The following is a 19199-nucleotide window of genomic DNA, read 5'->3' on the forward strand; positions in this document are numbered from 1 at the left end:
AACAACTGTGATGCTTATTTACAAAAAAAAAAAAAATCTGGATTCTTTGATGAATAAAACTGCCTCTTTTGATCATTTTAATCCATCATTGCTGGATAAAAGTATTATTAGATTATAGATTATTTTTCACTGCCCCAATGACTTTTGAAGGGTATATGTGCTTTTATTTTCGTTCTGTGTAACACACAGAATTTATGAACATTAATTTGTATACTCAGATTATAGTGACTATGTCTGTGAAACTTCAAAAAGGACCAAATGCACTATAAAATCACCATAAAAATGCAGAGTTAAATACATGTCATGGTGCTTTAAGGTGTTTTCATTTAATTTTGGCTCTTTTATGGTCACTATCTTGTTTTGAAAAGAGTTGTGGGAAAATTCTACAAAATATTTCATGGGAAAATGAACACCAAATGCCTTTGGAACGTAAATAATGATTTATTTTTCTTGTATTCCTTAAATATTTCTCTTTAGCTGTGCTGTACAGATCGATCATGCTTGTGAACATGGAAACGGTTGTTTACGGATATTTCTGTTTATATGACAGACGATCCTTTCACCATCTCTTTCAGAATAGAGATATTACCCATATTGAATTTGTGCCAGCCACAAGTGGCTTATTAACTGCGAATATCCATCAGTAGAGTCAATACAGCTGTGAATGTTTAATTACATTTCAGCCAGAGAGAAGAGTGATCTATAATTTCACACTGGCACAAATTAAGACGTTCATCCGCGGCCAATGCGCCACGGTATGTTCCGTGTTGGGATTTTTTTTTTTGCATTGGAAAATCCATTTCACTTTAAAAACCTCATTTGAGCTACAGCTATGATTATGTTGAATGGCTTCCTCTCTTCTGTTCCTCCCCCAGTCGGTCTGTTCATAGAGTTTAATGTTCAACTCCCGGTTTAGCTTGGTTTGCTCTGAGAGCGATGTCTCTGTTAGCTGAGCTGCCGCGTTTGTCGACCTTGGCCTTCGGAGAGAAATTGCAAATGCCAAGGAAATACTTCCTCATTAGTTTTACCCTTAGCCTACAGCCTTCACGGCGGGAGACATGATATAATCAGAGTCTTTGCGAGGCTCGGCTTGTCTAGCCTTTCTCTATACAGCCAAAGTCCGCCATCAAAAGCAATTCCCCTTATTTATGGGGTTTTTTACCAAGTGGTCCACAAAGAATCAAGCTCGGAAAGGGGAGAGAATCCCTATAAAATTGACTGACATGGGGGAAGCCCATGTAAAACACTCTTTATAGCTCTAAAACCACACGTAAATGGAGGCCCTTGCCGTGTGAGAGGCCATAAAGATTGAATAATGAAATCAAAACAAGCTTTTTTATTATTAGGCTGTTATTCTATGTGCACGACTGTAACTCGTTTCACTTGTGGCGTGAGATGGCGTTTTACTATCCATCTTAATGCATCAAACTCTGTAATCAATGCCGTGGTTTGTCCTGCCGGCACAGGCACAATGCACAGCTCATCCGTCCTGATATCAAATATTGTTGATGTTATTGTTGGTTACAGACATTACTACTCAGCTCCGTGTTACGCGAGCATTTTTCACAAGCGTTTCTGATGCAAATGCGCATTACGTGTTTAACGGCCCCTGTAGAACAGGACAACAGCCTGAATAGGAAAATGCTGCATGATGCAGTATTGTATTTTAAGGCTCTTCTTTGTGTTCATCTGAACGTTATCATATGCACTCTCAGCAGTCCTTGTTTTCATTTTCCATGTAAAGAATCCATCGATACAATTTTATTTTAAAATCACATCGCTATATGTACTGTTATTTCCTCTGCTTACACCAAGGACGCTTTCCTGCATTGATTCAGAGTGAGAGGGGTAAGAATATCCCCCTCTTTCCTGGCCCATTAAATTCCCTTAATATGTCTGCATGATATTGATTTCATATGAACCCCCACTTTGATGTTTGCAATTTCAGAGTCATATTTCAGTCCGGCACACACCGACCGACCTCTCTTTGTCGATTGGTTTGTCTTGACTGTACTTGAAGATACGATTCAATAAAGGCAACCATATTAACTGCAGGCAGTTTCAGAATCATGTCTTGTTTGATGCAATTAAGTGTAATTTTCGAGCAATTTTAGTGTGTTTCTATAGGACTGCACATTTAACATTCATTTAGTGTGATTAATTTACACAACAAAGTAGCACAATTAGTTATGCTCTTTAACAGCTTGAAGTACTATTAATTGATGAATCCAATGAATCAACATATAATTAATTCGATTTAAAATATATAAATGCGTATGTGTTTATGTACAAATATTAAGCCTGTATACAAACACAAGCATAAAAGCCATGCTCTATTTAGGCTGTTCTTTCATGTTGCTTGCGCAGTTGAACATTCCAACTTTTGCATTAGCGTTATGTACCGCCATAGATCCGTGGGAGGTCTCCGCTGAGCTGCATGGGAGATATATATATATTTTCTCTGCTTTCTCAGAAGCCCCATTCCCACAGAGCATAAAGTAAAACTCAGTGACAGGCTGTGCGATTAAAAAAACATCTGCACACTGTCATTCAGTCCTATATTAAAGTTTTATAGAAAGTAAAACTAAAGTGTCAAAGTACAGATTCTGAACACTGCCAAAGTTTTTGAATGGAAAAACTCAGAGTGATATAATGAAACCGGAAACTCTGAATCTACCCATGGGAATTTCACGAGAAATGGTTGACGTGCAACATGACATTCTTTAGTAATTCTTTAGATTAGATTCACGGAATATGAGGTTGTTTGAATGTTACACAATTTTTATATTTGCAGATGTTTTATATCTTGTGGCTTTATTGCACTTGTGTTATATGTTGTAGCTCTGTATTTGCTGAACCTTTATGACCATAAACATTTTATGTGTGTACAGACATGAACCTTGTACAATGAACCCTGAGATATTTGTTAAAATATGCCATTCTGTTCTATTTTAAGCTCTTTATGAGCCTTCTTCTCTCCTGTTTTCAAACCAGTTTTTAGTTTTGCAATTCTGTTTTGTTGCGCAGAAACCTTATAAAAACACAAACTTTTTACTTTATAAAGTTCAACACCTTTCCTTCACAGATCGTATCGATGGTCAGAGAGTATTAACCTGATTAATGGTGTTATCATTGGACCTGGTGTGTCTCAGATATGGATGTGTGGTTAATAAGTGCAGACGTTTTTTCATGTTTTTTGGAGAAAATGGTTGTACGGTCTTGTAAGGTTTGTAATGTCAGTCAATGGATAGAAACAGTACATTACCGGTAATTAAAATAAAGCAATGTTTATGTATATATATGTGTGGACTTGGATATGTTGTATTACCCTTTATGCTGCACACTTTAAAAAATAGTTTTATTGTTTGTTTTTTAATTCATGCAGAAATTACATTAGGAATAGTTTCATTGAGAATCATTGCAAAATCTTAACAGCTAAGCAAAATAAAACCACTTATTCCCATTATCAATCATGCACATTTGATCTGTTTGAAGACTGAAAGAGTTCTGCATAACAAAGCTCTATTTTTAAGTATCATCATTTGTTGAGTAGTCTGATTCACTGGTGTACATTTACAGTCTTATTTTTGGCTCACCGTAAGGAATTATATTTTTGTAGTGATACAGTATTGTTTACTGAAACAATCTTAGTCCACTGAATGCATGCACAGGAGGAAAAATGCAATGATGCAAACCTCAAGGTCAGTTATACTGCTCAACAGCTATGGTCAGATGAGCATATGACCACTCCAGGGTTTGTGGCATCTCGAAGAGTTTTTGCCTGAGCTGGCCGACTAGGAGGTATGACCCCTAGGAAATGAATTTTAAAAGTTGTCCATTCTCCCAGAGTCATTTGCAGGACTTGCCTGAGGTCTTTGGTGTCACTGAAGAGGATCGTTCTGCCATCTATGAAATTTTTCCTTACTGTTTCAAGGTATTTCTCTGGGAAGCTTAGAAGCTTAGACAGCTAAAAAAGAAACAAATGCACATATTTATAAAAAAAAAAAGACCATATCATTTGAAAAACAGTAAAATATATCCAGCATACATACAGTATACACTCACCGGCCACTTTATTAGGTACACCTGTCCAACTGCTCGTTAACACTTAATTTCTAAGCAGCCAATCACATGGCGGCAACTCAGTGCATTTAGGCATGTAGACATGGTCAAGACAATCTCCTGCAGTTCAAACCGAGCATCAGTATGGGGAAGAAAGGTGATTTGAGTGACTTTGAACGTGGCATGATTGTTGGTGCCAGAAGGGCTGGTCTGAGTATTTCAGAAACTGCTAATCTACTGGGATTTTCACGCACAACCATCTCTAGGGTTTACAGAGAATGGTCCGAAAAAGAAAAAACATCCAGTGAGCGGCAGTTCTGTGGGCGGAAATGCCTTGTTGATGCCAGAGGTCAGAGGAGAATGGCCAGACTGGTTCGAGCTGATAGAAGGGCAACAGTGACTGAAATAACCACTCGTTACAACCGAGGTATGCAGCAAAGCATTTGTGAAGCCACAACACGCACAACCTTGAGGCGGATGGGCTACAACAGCAGAAGACTCCACCGGGTACCACTCATCTCCACTACAAATAGGAAAAAGAGGCTACAATTTGCAAGAGCTCACCAAAATTGAACAGTTGAAGACTGGAAAAATGTTGCCTGGTCTGATGAGTCTCGATTTCTGTTGAGACATTCAGATGTTAGAGTCAGAATTTGGCGTAAACAGAATGAGAACATGGAACCATCATGCCTTGTTACCACTGTGCAGGCTGGTGGTGGTGGTGTAATGGTGTGGGGGATGTTTTCCTGGCACACTTTAGGCCCCTTAGTGCCAATTGGGCATCGTTTAAATGCCACGGCCTACCTGAGCATTGTTTCTGACCATGTCCATCCCTTTATGGCCACCATGTACCCATCCTCTGATGGCTACTTCCACCATGTCATAAAGCTCTAATCATTTCAAATTGGTTTCTTGAACATGACAATGAGTTCACTGTACTAAAATGGCCTCCACAGTCACCAGATCTCAACCCAATAGAGCATCTTTGGGATGTGGTGGAACGGGAGATTCGCATCATGGATGTGCAGCCGACAAATCTGCGGCAACTGTGTGATGCCATCATGTCAATATGGACCAAACTCCCTGAGGAATGCTTCCAGCACCTTGTTGAATCTATGCCACGAAGAATTGAGGCAGTTCTGAAGGCAAAAGGGGGTCCAACCCGTTACTAGCATGGGGTACCTAATAAAGTGGCCGGTGAGTGTATATGTTAGGGGTCAGTAAAATTTTCTTTTAAAGAAATTACTTTCATTAGGCCATGAGACGGGACCCCAAATTTGGGCTACCGGTACCATTTTGAGGGATTAAATTTCTTTTTGATTTTCATGAAGGTACACATCTCTAGTGTTGGAAAATGTGTGATAGCATCCGATCCATGGTAGCTTTCATTAGAAATCGACACTTATATCATCCTACCTCAAGGTAAGGTGTTCAGTGACTACAAGAGAGAAAAATGTATCCTTTTATAATTTTAAAAATGTATTTAAAAAAAGTATAATTTTTTTATTATAAAAATGTATAAAATTTTATAAAATTTTTATAAAATTTTAAATTTATTTTAAGATAAATTCATTTATCCTTTTTCTTGACATAAGTTTGAAAATCGTCCTCCGTAACCAAAAACTACCTTGAATCTAATGCTATCACACATTTTTCAAATACAGGGTCAAATACCTACACAAAAATCACCATGCGGTTTAATCCCTCAAAATGGTACCAATCAACCCTCTGTCTCACGGCCTCTACATTCAGCAAGGACGCATTAAATGATCAAAAGTATGTTACAAAAGATTTCTATTTCTATTGTATCGCAGTTTGTGCAAAATTTTAAGTCTTTCACAACTGTCTTTCAAAATTAATAATAATAAGAAATATTGTTTGAGCACCAAATCAGCATATTAGAATGATTTCTGCAGGATCATGTGACACTGAAGACTGGAGTAATGATGCTGAAAATTCAGCTTTTCCATCACAGGAATACATTACATTTTAAAATATATTACGATAGAAAACAGTTATTTTAAATTGTAATAATTTAACAATATTCGGTTTTACGTTTTTTTTTTTGTTTTTTTATTATAAAATAAATGTTGTCTTGGTGAGTAGAAGAGACTTTCATTAAACAAATATTTAAAAATAAAATCACCAACCCCAAACTTTTGTATATACTAGTCACCTTGGAATTATAAGGTTCTATCTGACATTTTTGTCATATTCTTATTTTATTCTGTGACAACTTATTTACATTATGTGATGTTTTTTTTTTTTTTTTAAGTTGTGTAAGGTTCTATCTACAAAGTCGAATGGAATGCAAAAACTTTGAAGCTCAATATCTCAAAACCGCTCAGAATACAGATACAACCTTACAATTCCAAAGTGGTGATGTATATATATATAAGTATAAAAAGAGTGCTATGTCAAAACTAACTGCTGCTTTGACTTTTTTCATACAAACCTCTTGACAAATATCATCAGTTTTCATGTTCACTACAGCTTGTGATGAGAGGGACAGGAAAGCATTTCTCCCTGCTATCTTCAGTCTGCGGCTCCCACGAACCCTGGCCAGCTCGTTCTTGATGGAGTAATTTAAGTTCACTGTGCAAAGCTGAAACATTTCCAACTCCCCTACAGTGAACCGGAAGTCTTTCCTAAGGAAAACCTCAAACAGCTCAGGGTCTCCATCTCTTTCTAGAAAGTTCTCCACCTCATTTCCAATGATGCAGAGTTCCAGACTATTGTAATTGAACACGTCCCATATTGTCTTGGTATTATCAGCAGCACAGAATGATCCGTCTATCTCGTTACTCTGTTGGTCATCTTCAACACATTGAATAATCCAACTTAATCTGCAAGGCCAGCGGTCCACCAAAACCACCCAAGCTGCTATCTTCTCTGGAGGTGGAGGCTCCAATTTTTGGGTCTCCATAATCATAATGGTCACTCGAATTGAGTTAATCACTCGTCTCATGGACATGGTGTTTCCAGACATATATGATTGAAGTTTGCTTTTATGTCTTGAGAAGATGCAAGAAAATGCAGACTCGATTAAGCTATCCACTTCATTTAGATTAAGTTCTGTTGCAGCAAAGGTTTTAGAGTTTCCCTTGTTTGCAATCAAAGGGGTGACTTGTTCTTCTTCAGTCTCACTGTACTTTACACAATACTCATCTTCAACAGAGAACGATGTCACAGGACCTGAAGTAGATGCAGCAGTCCCCTCAAGAGGAATGTCTTCAGAGATCTCAGACTGACCACGGACAATGTTTTCAAAGAGGCTGGACTTTGATGCATCAGATAGTGGAGGTACGGTGAAGGGCAGTGTGATTATACGATCTAGAAAGTCATATGCAGAGTCTCTTTTGTTTAGACAACTTTCTGCCTGTTGGACCTGCCTAACCAGGACTTCTGGATCAACAGCAAGCACAGAAATGAAGGGACTCTCTTCATCAGATAGGAGAATGTTGATGGCATCCAAAACACCGACAATTTTCTTCGGTGTGCAACGATCCAAGTTGGTGATCTCCAACACCACCCTGATCCTCCTCCTTTCGAAGATCTCCATGAAGTAAATAAAGCAGCACAGCAGTCTCATCTCCTTACGAATTTCATGCATTAGTCCCAGCTGCTGACTTACCTTCTTGTTGTCCAGCCCTTGTCTAATTTTAAGGTCTTGGTTGACGATGAGGTTCTTCAACAACAACAATATGAATCGTAGAGCTCCAACTGCAGGAACACCAAGTACAGCGATGGCAAAACCTTCCAGTACACCATACCCACTCGTCGATTCAACTTTTTCTCCTTCTTTGTAGTCCTTCAGATCTGAAAATCCAAATATAATGAGAGGAACCAGAATAAGGAGTGAACCAATGAATCCCATGAATATTAGTGCCCAAATGGGGATGCAGCCCAACTTTTTGGACCTCCAGTTCTTTGGAATATCCTCAATCTTCTTCTTTCCTGCATCTTTCTCATTGTCGTGTTGGGCAATCCGGAAAAGCCCCAGCTGGAGCTTACCAAAGCTGTTTTGAAGAGCCTTGCACAACTGCATTACCAGTCCAGCCCAGAGCAGGTCACTGCCTGCAAAATGCCACGCGCTGAACCTCACGAACAGATAACGAATGTTCTTCATGTTCTGGTTCTGCTCCGTCCACACGGGCCGATAGAAGAGGAGCCGCAAGATCAGAGAAAGCAGATCAGAAACAGACGGTGTAATTGAGCGAGGCTTTGGTTCCTTAGTGTACTTTTCTCTTCTTTTTGCCTCTTGGTCCATATGCACTGCAAATGGGAGATAAAGAGGCAAACACATCAAAATCTCCAAGACATCTGGGAGGATTTGTAGGGTCAGTCATTTTAAGTTGTTTGAAAAAAGTGCACACACTTACGCTCGATGTTCTTGAGCACCGTGTTGATCCTGTTGTGACATTCTGAATACAGACCCACCGTCACAGGAGAAGAAACCTTTGTGAGGGTTTTTGATAATGCATAAGCATACACATTATCAGAGGGAATATCCGTCACTAGAAAGGAAATAAAGTTAAAACCGCTGACATTTTCAACTATTTGAGGTTTCGTAACCCATATAATGTGTTATCTTGACTAAAACACAATGATTTATGCCTTTACTACACTACAAGGAATAATTTACTCATAACCTATTTTTTGGCCAGTATTTGATTTCAGGGTGAGGTCTACCAATTCATCAATTTGTTTTCAATCATGAGCAGCACAATGTTGACACACATGGGTGAAGAAGGTCGCATAAATGCAGATAAGACCAATAAATACATACAGTGTGATAAATATGCAAAAGACAAGAAGAAAGAATAATGGATTAAATGTTAACAATAGGTGGATGACTCTCAGATAGAGTTATAAAGCTGAATGTGAAGTGTATCATTATTTTGTATCACTAATATAGTGCTGTAACTATTGATTTTTCTATCTTTATTCAACAGCTTTTTTTGTTTGTCTAGTTTCTTGAGTTCTTGAACTCAAGAATTCTCAAGTATACTTGAATATTGAGGTTACAATTCCTTTTGTATTATGTATTACGCACCCTTTTCGGTTGCCATCTGTCCTGTATTTTTCCGTCTTTAGAAAACCCAAAATCTTGTTTCATTCACCAGTGTTCCTGGAAATGAAACCAAAATACAGAGCCATTACATTGCAAAAAAATTCCAAACGCATAAATGTTGATGTGCATGAACACTAATTTCTTGCTCTCTTTTGCTGAATTTCTGAAACAAATACTATGAAGCAAAGCATTTCTTTCATTTAATTCAGCTAGGCAATATCTTCCCAGAAAGGAAAAGCATACCAGATAATATGGCAAAAGCTTACCAATCTACATGCTGACAGCAACATATTAAATTGGAATGTATATAAAATATATCTCTTTAACAGTTTGTGTTGCACTTTTGAAATGAAGCCACCATGCAAAGCTATTTGAATCTCTTACTATGAAAAATATGATAATGAGGAACAGAATGTCTCACCTTCACCCAGCAGAATTAACAAGCAATCCTCCAGGCACTGTTTACAGCAAAATTGCTAGTAGACTAATGTCATTCTCCATTTTCAGAGATATTTCATGTAGACAGAGGAAGAAGGCTTTTGTTTTACCAGATGCAGTAGAGTAGAGAGAAAGTGGAAGAGCATGTTTGCTGGTGTGTAAACATTAACTGAGAAGGAATAAACTTTGGGCCAGTTGTAGTTGAACTTTGGACCAAACCTTAAACCTGACTCTGTATGTAATTGATAACTACAATATAATTTATAACTGATATTTATGTATTTATTGCTACAGTTATTAGTGATACAGTCATGCAAGTTTACTTATCAAACATCCAAAAATAAAATGGATCACTTTTGTGCAAAGCAGCAGAACTGGCACTATTTAATTTCTGTTGAACTTTGATCTACATGTTACGTGCAAAATTGACACCTGCATTCATATTTTTACTGCATTTTAATTCTATAATTTTATATTGAATATTATTCTTATGTAGCAGGGCTCAAACAGTAAGGATGACCTGCAGGTCAGAGGCCAGTGTGAGAGTTTGGGGCCAATTAATGGAATCGTCATGTTCCACAGTTTGTTGCATAAGATTGATCATCTTCTTTTGTACATGTACTGTACATAGATTTGTGTAACTTGTGAACATTAGGCTGTGACATTTAGTTTGAATTCTGCTTGTTAGCTAACATAGATAAGGTTAGCTAACTTATGAAAATCTTGGTGTGATAGCATCAGTAAGAGTGGGTTGAAAATTACAAGCTACTTGTACTATGTTTACTATGTTCTTTCTTGTATGCCATCCTTTTCCATTTTTAAAAAAATGAATTTATGTCTTTAAATTTCCTGTAATTGTAACCACTGTATACAATTCATAAAAATGATTCATGTTGGGACATTTGAAAGGATTGACAGGGCAAGTAGAAATCTGAATACTGCAGTAGGAAAAATTCGCTTAGCCTAGGTATTCTTCTTTGTTCTGAGGCAACTTACAACGTGTGCCCTGTCCCAAATGGCACACTTCATGTACACTTGCAGACTTTTGGGGCCCTATTTTTACGATCTAAGCACAGGGTCTAAAGTGCAGGGCGCAAGTGCACTTAGGGTGTGTCTGAATCCACTTTAGCTATAGTTTAACGACAGGAAAAATGGTTGGCGCGCCCGATGCATGATCTAAAAGGGTTGTTCCTAATCTCTTAATGAGTAATGGGTGTGTTTTGGGCGTAACATGCAAAAAAACAAAACAATCAGAGTGTAATTTCCATTCCCTTTAAAAGCCAGTTGCGCTTGCGCAATGGCGGATTCACTATTAACAATGGCGGAATTTGCAAGCGGAAAGACCGAACGGCTCTCCAGAGAGCAAACGGATCTGCTTGTGCGCGAGGTTAAAGCGTAAAAGCAGACCATCTATGGGACAAGCCGGATTCCACCATATCTTTATGTACAAAATATTATTCTTTTACATTGTAATTTTTTATTTTCAATATTTGGCTAGTTTGTGTGCTTGCGTCCCTGTGTAATAAGCAGAGTGTACGCGTTGTGGACCCGCCTTACTAACGCGCTCTTTAAAGGTGCTCTAAGTGATGTCACACGTTTTTTAGGCCAAAACTTTTTTTTGTCACATACAGCAAACTTTTCCTCACTATCCGCTAGCTGCCTGTCCCCTGAACACACTGTAAAAAAACGCGGTCTCTGCAGACACCCCAGGCTCCACAAACGGCAACAAAAACAAACTGGGCTTACCCGCACCACGAAACATAACAAACTGTTCCAGCCAATGACAGACAAGAAGGACTTGGGGGTGTGGTTTGGGGGGTTAGTGTGCGGATGAGGAGGAGGGAGGGTCTAGCTAGCCTCCGTTTTGTTTGACAATAGTTCGAACATCAACAAGAAGTGACGTCACCCAGGATCGCTTAGAGAACCTTTAAATAACAAAAAAAAAATTGTATTGTAAAAATAACAGTCTATTTCAGTTTCCTCAAAATAGCAACGCGCCAACAATGCGCCTGAACACGACTCGTTTTCAGACCAGCACGCCCATGGGCACACAAATGGGCGCAAATGGATTTGCTATTTTAACAAAGTGGTGCAGGACGTGAAAATTATAACTAGCAAAAAACACTTGCGTCGCGCTTGGTGTGTATTGCGCCGGGTGTATGATAGGGCCCCTGGACTGCCATGTGAGTGTGTTCGTTCAGTCCACAAGACTATAGGGTGTCCCATTTGTCATTTTAGGTAACAGATGCATTTTATGGCCGATATGTGCCCTCAATGTACACTTTTGCCAAGCACGCAAACCTGCGAGCTCTGCTGCAGACTTCTACAGTCAAAGCAACATTACGTCACGAAAGTGTGGACTTTAAAGGGATAGTTCACCCAAAAATGAAAATTCTGTCAGTAATTACTCACCCTCATGTTGTTCCAACCCTGTAAGACTTTCGTTCATCTTCGGAACACAAATTAAGATATTTTTTATTAAATCTGAGAGCTGGATCACTCCTCCATAGGCTTCTAAGGGATTGAAACTTGCCGGCCCAGAAAGGTTATTAAAGACATCGTTAAAATAGTCCAAGTGACTACAGTGGCTCAATCTTAAGTTTATCAAGTGACGAGAATACTAGTTGTGCGCAAAAAACAAACAAAAATAACGACTTTATTCAACTATTCAAGTTGAATAGTTGGCCTCGAGTGAGTTCACGTAGCGTAACAGCGCAGCGCTTCTGTGTTGTACGTCACACGTAGGCTCACAATTGGCTGAGCTGGTCATGTGTGTGATGCGTGTGACGTACAACCAGAAGCGCTGCGCAGTTTCACTACTGACAGAATTTTCATTTTTGGGTGAACAATCCCTTTAAAGCAGCACTAAGTAGGAATTCCGTTTTTGTCAAACAGCGACCCCTAGAGTCGCTGTGGAGTACTTGTACTGTCGTGAATAGCACTCACGCAGAGATGGCTCGCACTCACGGCCGGATCCCCTCCCCCTGTACACCGGTACCTGTTCAGTAGGATGGACGCTGTAACGAGTGGAAATAAGGTATGGCCCCTTTAAGAGTTGCGCGCGCCCTGTTTAACTGTCGGGAGTCTGTATTGTATGTGCGCCTCGAACACCACATGTATACGGCGCCGGGTTATTTCTGTTTGATGCTCATTTTATCAGAATTTTATCAGATCTGTTTTTTGCCGTAAAGCAATTCGTTACCTCGCGAGACCTGATATCACACGATACTTCCTAACACTGAGGCCGGCGCCCCTCCGGCCCAAAGTTGCAAGGGTGGTTTTGCGGCTCACAGGCACCAGGGGGGTGCGAGACGACCACCATTCAACACGAAATCAGTAATATAAACATTACAATGACTCCAAAGCTGTTCGGTTAAGGTAAAAAGTTACTTAGTTCACCTTTAAGTGCTCCATTTGGGACAGGGCCCAAGTGGTCTGATTTGTATGGAGCCCCTAAAGAGATATAGTGGTAGAAAAAATATGAGATGGTAGGAAAAAAAAAACATATTTAAAAACTTTTGCATTCCCCCATGAAACTTTCTCGGGGGAACGCAAACATTTTGAGAGCAAACATCAAGTTTCTTCGGGGAACGCAACATTTTGCAAGGGAATGCAAACTCCCTATATCTCATATTCTTTTCCCCACCACCATATCCCTCCGTAGATTTGACCATGTGGCTCCGTAGATTTGACCCAGCTACGGTAAACCTGAATATGCATTACTTAAAAACATGATGGAGCCATTTGTGAGCTGCACTTAGCTCGGATAATGCATGCCAGTATAGAGTCTGAGCCACAAGTGCCACAGATTTCAGTATGATTACCACATGCTATCCGTGAGCTCTCCCAAACAAAGAGATTAAGAATTTGAGTTTAGGAATTGTATTACCATTATAGTTTGATGTATGTTAATCACTGTATGATTTCAACAATTTCAGTTTTATTCTGTTATAAATCTACAATCGCATTTGCTTCTGTGTATTGTATTTCCTGCACCATGATGCAATAGAGCAGCGCAGAATATAACAACAGAATATCCTGTGTTTCTATGAAGGAACATTTTTATGTATTTTTCCTTGAAGGCACATCTGTCATAGTTGTCGAGGATACAAAAGGGGGGGAAGCTCAGCACAAACTAAACATGCTATTACAACTCTAAAATAGCACAATATAAAGAAAGAAAAAAGATGCAAGGACTGACAGCTCGGTGGCATTTTTAAAATAAATAACAATAATATGTTGTATTTACATGACAGGTAATACATTCTCAATTCACAAAACCACCTCCTCGGTTGTAATATTTCTAAAACCAAAATCATGTCGACATTTTGAGGTATTACCATTTTGAAAGCCCTAGTTGCTTTTTATTGGAAGACCGTGTTTAAAAATGCCTCAAGCTAATTCACTGCAGCTCTATTCAGCATGAACTTTATATTGAAAATGCTTGAATGACTGGTACTTTGTCAGGAGCTAATAACAGTTGGCTGTGCTTTCATGACTCTTTCAAAGTCAAACCTTTTCATTGGAGGTGCTGGATTTCCCTTTGTAGAGAGTGTGGGATTCTGTACATCTCTGTAAATAGATTTCCCAAATTAGATTCCCTAGGCTAAATTAAGTGTGCTAATTGGAAGTACAGCACCTCCCAAATGTTTCCCTTAGGATTAATTACAATTGCAGAGACAATCTATCGTGCCTGTTTTCTGCTGCGTAAGATACGGAGGATGTTCCCTGAATGGGTCATTGTATTTCCTCGTATGCATTTCAGGAGCAGCGGTTTTCTGTGAATGCGAACCATAGACTTGTGTTTGGAGCTGTTCATTGCTTTTCGAAATAAAAACGTATAAATAAAGAATCACATGAATGAATGACTGAAAAAAAAGAGGCTCGAGTCCAGAGTCAGGACAGGAGCACATTATTATTCATCAAAGAAAGTCATACCAGAGGGGGGCTGTTCATATTGGACTTTTGTTTAAAAAAAAATAAGTCTCTTTACACGCTTTAGGTTTTAATCATAGGTTTACCACAATCTAGATCACTCTGAAATAAGCCCATCCATCATCTAAGACAATCAGATTGCTGTTTCCATCATAGCTTTCCTCAGTAATTGCCACAATATTACAAAATTAAGGCTTTACGACTCTTTATTCTGCCTCGTTCTGCCTCGTGACTCTCAATTATAGCCTGAAATGAGACGTTATAACTTAAATAATGTTTTTATTCTTTTCTTGAATGATTCTTTTCCTGGTTTCCACACTTTTAGGGTGTTACATTTTCAACATTGCAAATGTTGCACGCTAAAGTGGGATAAATGGGAATGCATTCAAAAGAGAAGGCTGTCTGGATGTTTTGTAATATTGGTACACCTGGTGTGATGTATGGACCCTGGATTCCACTTCCAGATTCATTACTGAGGGTATCATCTGAATATGCTGTAGAAATAGTACTTTTTATAGACAATAGCACTGCAACGCAAGGTCATATTTCTTTAAAATTATACCTCATTAGCATTGCATATCCAATATAAAAAAAAAAGGTTTTATCTACTAATGTGACAGTATCTGCTTGCAAATGCCAACTTGTCTTGAACTTCACTTTTTTAGTATTCCAGAGGCAACCTGCACAGATACTTGTTTTTCCTGTATTGCTGCATTTTAGGTGTGTACCGTTTTATATTTTGGTCATTGTTTAAAAGCTGTGCACCAGATGGTCGGCCGGCGTCTGTAGGGTTAGTTTTTGCGGTGTGTTCCACACATCAGCTCTAATCGGACTCATTTCTGTGGGAGTTTGTCTGATTCAGCATGTTGAATCGGTATTGGCCGTCGGTGAGAGAGATGGCTCTGATTGGCTAGACAGTTTAGCGAATGAATCAGTGCAGGAGGAATAACAGCGAAAGTGATGAAAGCGAGCAAAGAAGCCAAGATGTGTAAGTGCCATACTGAAGGCTATTCTCATTTTACGTCATCTTCACTTAAATTTGTCTAAATTACGTTATTCTAGCACGTAAATATTTTCATGACGATATGAGCCGCCTGAAATGAAGAAATGGATAAGCGTGATTGATCTTACGGTTTATAACGGTTTGTATATCTGCAGTTCTAGTTCCGGTTTCTCTTTTTGAATGGAATATGATAGGCCTACCTGCTGATATACAGTTACTTCCTAGTCGTAGGCACAGAAAGCACATGCTACTGGCAGTTGCTTGTAGTCCTATTGTACGGTGGCCGAGAGAGCTCAACACACTGCAACTGAAGAAAACACATGGAAATAGAAAAAACACCAGAAAATTAGGAAAACATCTTCATCAGTTCAACAATACATGTGCTGCAAATACTCACAACACAACCAAACACACTGCAATCCAGCTAACAATTTTTGGTTCCCAGAACGTTAGTTTTTGGTTCCCAGAACCATTTTTAAGGTTTGTTTTTGGTTAGCTAGGAAAGTTTTCTCAGCGGAAATAGAACTTTAATTTTTGGTTTGTAGAACGTTATTCTAACGTTCCCCTAATGTTATTCTTATGTTTCCAGAATTTTCCAGATTTAATCTAGGTCTTACATACTGCGCGTACGCACATGCGCACTCTTCGAAAACGACGCTTTTAATCTCTTGACAAACTTAAAAGACGTAAATTACATTTGTATATTCTAAATAAAAAATACAGATTGTACTGAATGCCAGCTTGCTTATTTTGTTCAAGGATTTATTCAATCCACATGTAATGCAAACAAAAAACTATGCTTCGAACCACAGGTCGAGAGCTGTCGTTCCAACCACACAACTTTGCGATGCTGTTTGCGAATGTTCGTTAGAACGATGGTTTCGGGAAACACCGAATAACGACGGAACTTGCGACCATTTGGTTAACAATCTTTTCGGGAAATGCACCCCAGTATAGACCTTACCCAGCAAGCAATTTTGCATTTAAAAGATGTCGAATAGCCGTCCAAACACAGCCCTGACGTCTAGGCTAAAACAAGGCAAAATTTGGGCTGTCAGTGAAAATTTAATAGACGTCTAAACCATCGCCCAAGAATAGACTAGTCATCAATTAGACAACAAAGAAATGAAATGAGTGAAGAAATGAAACCAAACAGATTGTAATCACTTTACTTACATCATGGAATATCATACATCTTGCAAGTTATTTTGGCAAATGTAACCTAAATTCAAGGTTATTTTGGCTAGAAGTGTTACTCATAGCCGGACTATATCAGGTCTATTATAGTTAACCTAGACAACGGCTATTGCTTGCTGGCACCAGAGAAACAAGGGCGCAGCATCTTTAGAATATTGTCTTTGAACTTTCGTTTTTCCGGTCACTCTGTATATGTCTATGGCATCGCTGTCCAGGAGTAGCTTTTGAAGTGGATTTACTTAATGTAAAGTTAACGAAAGTTATCATGAGGATTGTAATGTTTAAAGCAGATGTCTTAACAAATATCAGTCTACCGGGAATATTTTAAAACGAGCCGTCCATTCATAAATACGCAAGATCACTGTGAAAATACAGACCGGAAGACAAAAGACAACGAGCGCAGTGCTGAAAAGGGGCGGGGCTACATAAGGTCTATACAAGCGGTATGGAAGATGGATGTTTAGACAACTAATGAGTAGGTAGAAACTAGGCTATATTTTGTTTTTATTTATTGTTTAATAAGAATAATAACCCGAGCACTTCCACCATCATATGGAACAAATAAGATTAAATGTGTCCATTAATATTTAAGATTTAGGCTAGGCTATATATTTCACAGGAAAACTTACCCAAATAACAATGACTTCGACACAATGTTTTTTAAAATGTGAAATTCACAGATATAAAAAAAAGAATAAACATTTATTTGACTTAAAGTAGGACAGTAGCCTAACCTACATGTATGTCTTACCTCTGATTTAGGCTACAGGTTAGCGGGACTGGGACATGCTTCTTTTGGAGAGAAAAAAATCTCGATTAACAATTACATTCTCTTTAATGAAGTTGAAAAATCCATCCGAAATTATATTTACTCTCACATCTATAGGCTATTTATTATAAGCAATTATTCAAGAGAGAGAGAGAGATTAACGAATATGAATATTAGTAATTTAGCCAGTAAAAGGAAATGACCGTTAATTTTTAAATTACGCGAGTGCGCGGTTTTCTGTGGAAGCGCGTGCAGATGAGAGGCGACTTTATCTGCGCGCACTTTGGGTGTGAGTAGAAGGTAGTTGGCCTACCTTTATAGTTATCGTTTTTGGTATGAATGCTTTAAGAGCTGTGTTTCTGTTTCTGTTATACGAAAGCTATTGGTATAGGCGCAGACACCGTGGCCATGTTTTTGCATTTTCTACACTAGTTTTGGAGGGAAGTCCAAATTTTGAATTTTGCCGATCTGAGTGCATTCTTATCACTTGCTGAAATTATTACAAAATTAGCCAAAGGCACAATCTTTAATGCCATGAGAGAACTCCTGACATTAAAAAGGATTTGATACATCTCTAAATGCCTCAACTCCAGAACCAGAAAAGCCTTGTGTTAATGTCATGCTGCCCCCTATGGTATGAAGCATATGGGTAGTAGCAATATTCAATTTGAAATGTAATATGCAAAATGACAATGCAATATGTAAAATGGCAATGCAATATGTAAAATGGCAATGCATTTCCGTATTTAAATTTACATTTCCCATTACATTTGTGCAACGTTTGGTGCAAAATGAAAATTCAATTATATAATTTACATTTGCCATTTCATACACGTTTTGATATGTAAACTGAATACATATTTTAAAGCTTTATAAGTTGCAAAATGAGAATGTATTAGGCTACAGAAATGATTAGATATGTTTAAGCAAAAACTATAGCAAAATGATCATTTAAAACTTATTTTTTAAATTGCATTTACACTCACAGTTAAAACACTTGATTGCATTTTCATTAAATGTCCCGCAATGAATGTAGCAAAATTCAATGTGCAATGAAAATGTATTCCGAGTCGATTCCCGCCCGTTGGCCACGCCCCCACCCAATGCAAAACGTCGGCAAAATAGGCTCAATCTTTACTTCGTTTGTGTTGTATTTTTTTTTTTTTTTTTTTTTTTTTTAGATATTAAAATAATATTCAGGCCTATAGGTCATTCTGAGGTCACCCAGCCCCTCACATGCTCCAAATAATAGTCTGTTCGTTTGTGCTGGTTTGTGGCGGTAAGTTCTGTATGTGCTGCTTTGGTTTTTAAGATATTAATTAGACATTTAATTACAGGTGATGACGTCTCCAGCCCCCGACCTGCTCCACATTCACCCAAAATAGTCTCGTTTTTTTTTTAGCTGATTTGTGCCGGTAAACCTTTATTTTGTGCTGCTTCGGTTTCTTATTAAAATAATAATTATTGATCATTCTGAGGCCACTCAGCCCCCACATGCTCCAAATTCACGCAAAATAGTCTCGTTTGTTTGTGCTTCGTTTGTGCTTTAAAAAAAATAGTTTGTGCTGTTTCGGTTTTTAAAATCTTTGACACTGAATTATAAACGATGACGTCACCAGCCACCTACTCCACACTCACACCAAAAAGGCTAGGTCTATGAATTTGACCCGTCAGATTCCGTGACCTATAGCCTACTTATCAATATCTGATCAATATGCTTT

General features: G+C 38.4%; 1 protein-coding gene and 1 long non-coding RNA gene across 3 annotated transcripts in view; one reads left to right on the top strand and one right to left on the bottom strand.

Annotated features, from left to right (window-relative positions):
- Window positions 1-19199, top strand: part of LOC130083572 (uncharacterized) — a 101517-nt gene that overhangs the window by 61022 nt on the left and 21296 nt on the right. The gene's annotated exons all lie outside the window — the stretch shown is intronic.
- nkpd1 (NTPase, KAP family P-loop domain containing 1) lies at window positions 3388-9953 on the bottom strand. The gene is made up of 5 exons (XM_056248651.1): window positions 9558-9953; window positions 9119-9193; window positions 8445-8579; window positions 6518-8337; window positions 3388-3967 (listed from the first exon to the last, which is right to left on the bottom strand). Exons 2-5 carry the CDS (start codon window positions 9132-9134, stop codon window positions 3716-3718), a joined length of 2223 nt encoding a protein of 740 aa, XP_056104626.1. The 5' UTR covers window positions 9135-9193; window positions 9558-9953; the 3' UTR covers window positions 3388-3715.

This window comes from Rhinichthys klamathensis, unplaced genomic scaffold (assembly GCF_029890125.1).
Source record: "Rhinichthys klamathensis goyatoka isolate OS25496 unplaced genomic scaffold, OSU_Roscu_1.1 h1tg000056l_1, whole genome shotgun sequence".
Classification (NCBI taxonomy): Eukaryota; Metazoa; Chordata; class Actinopteri; order Cypriniformes; family Leuciscidae; genus Rhinichthys; species Rhinichthys klamathensis.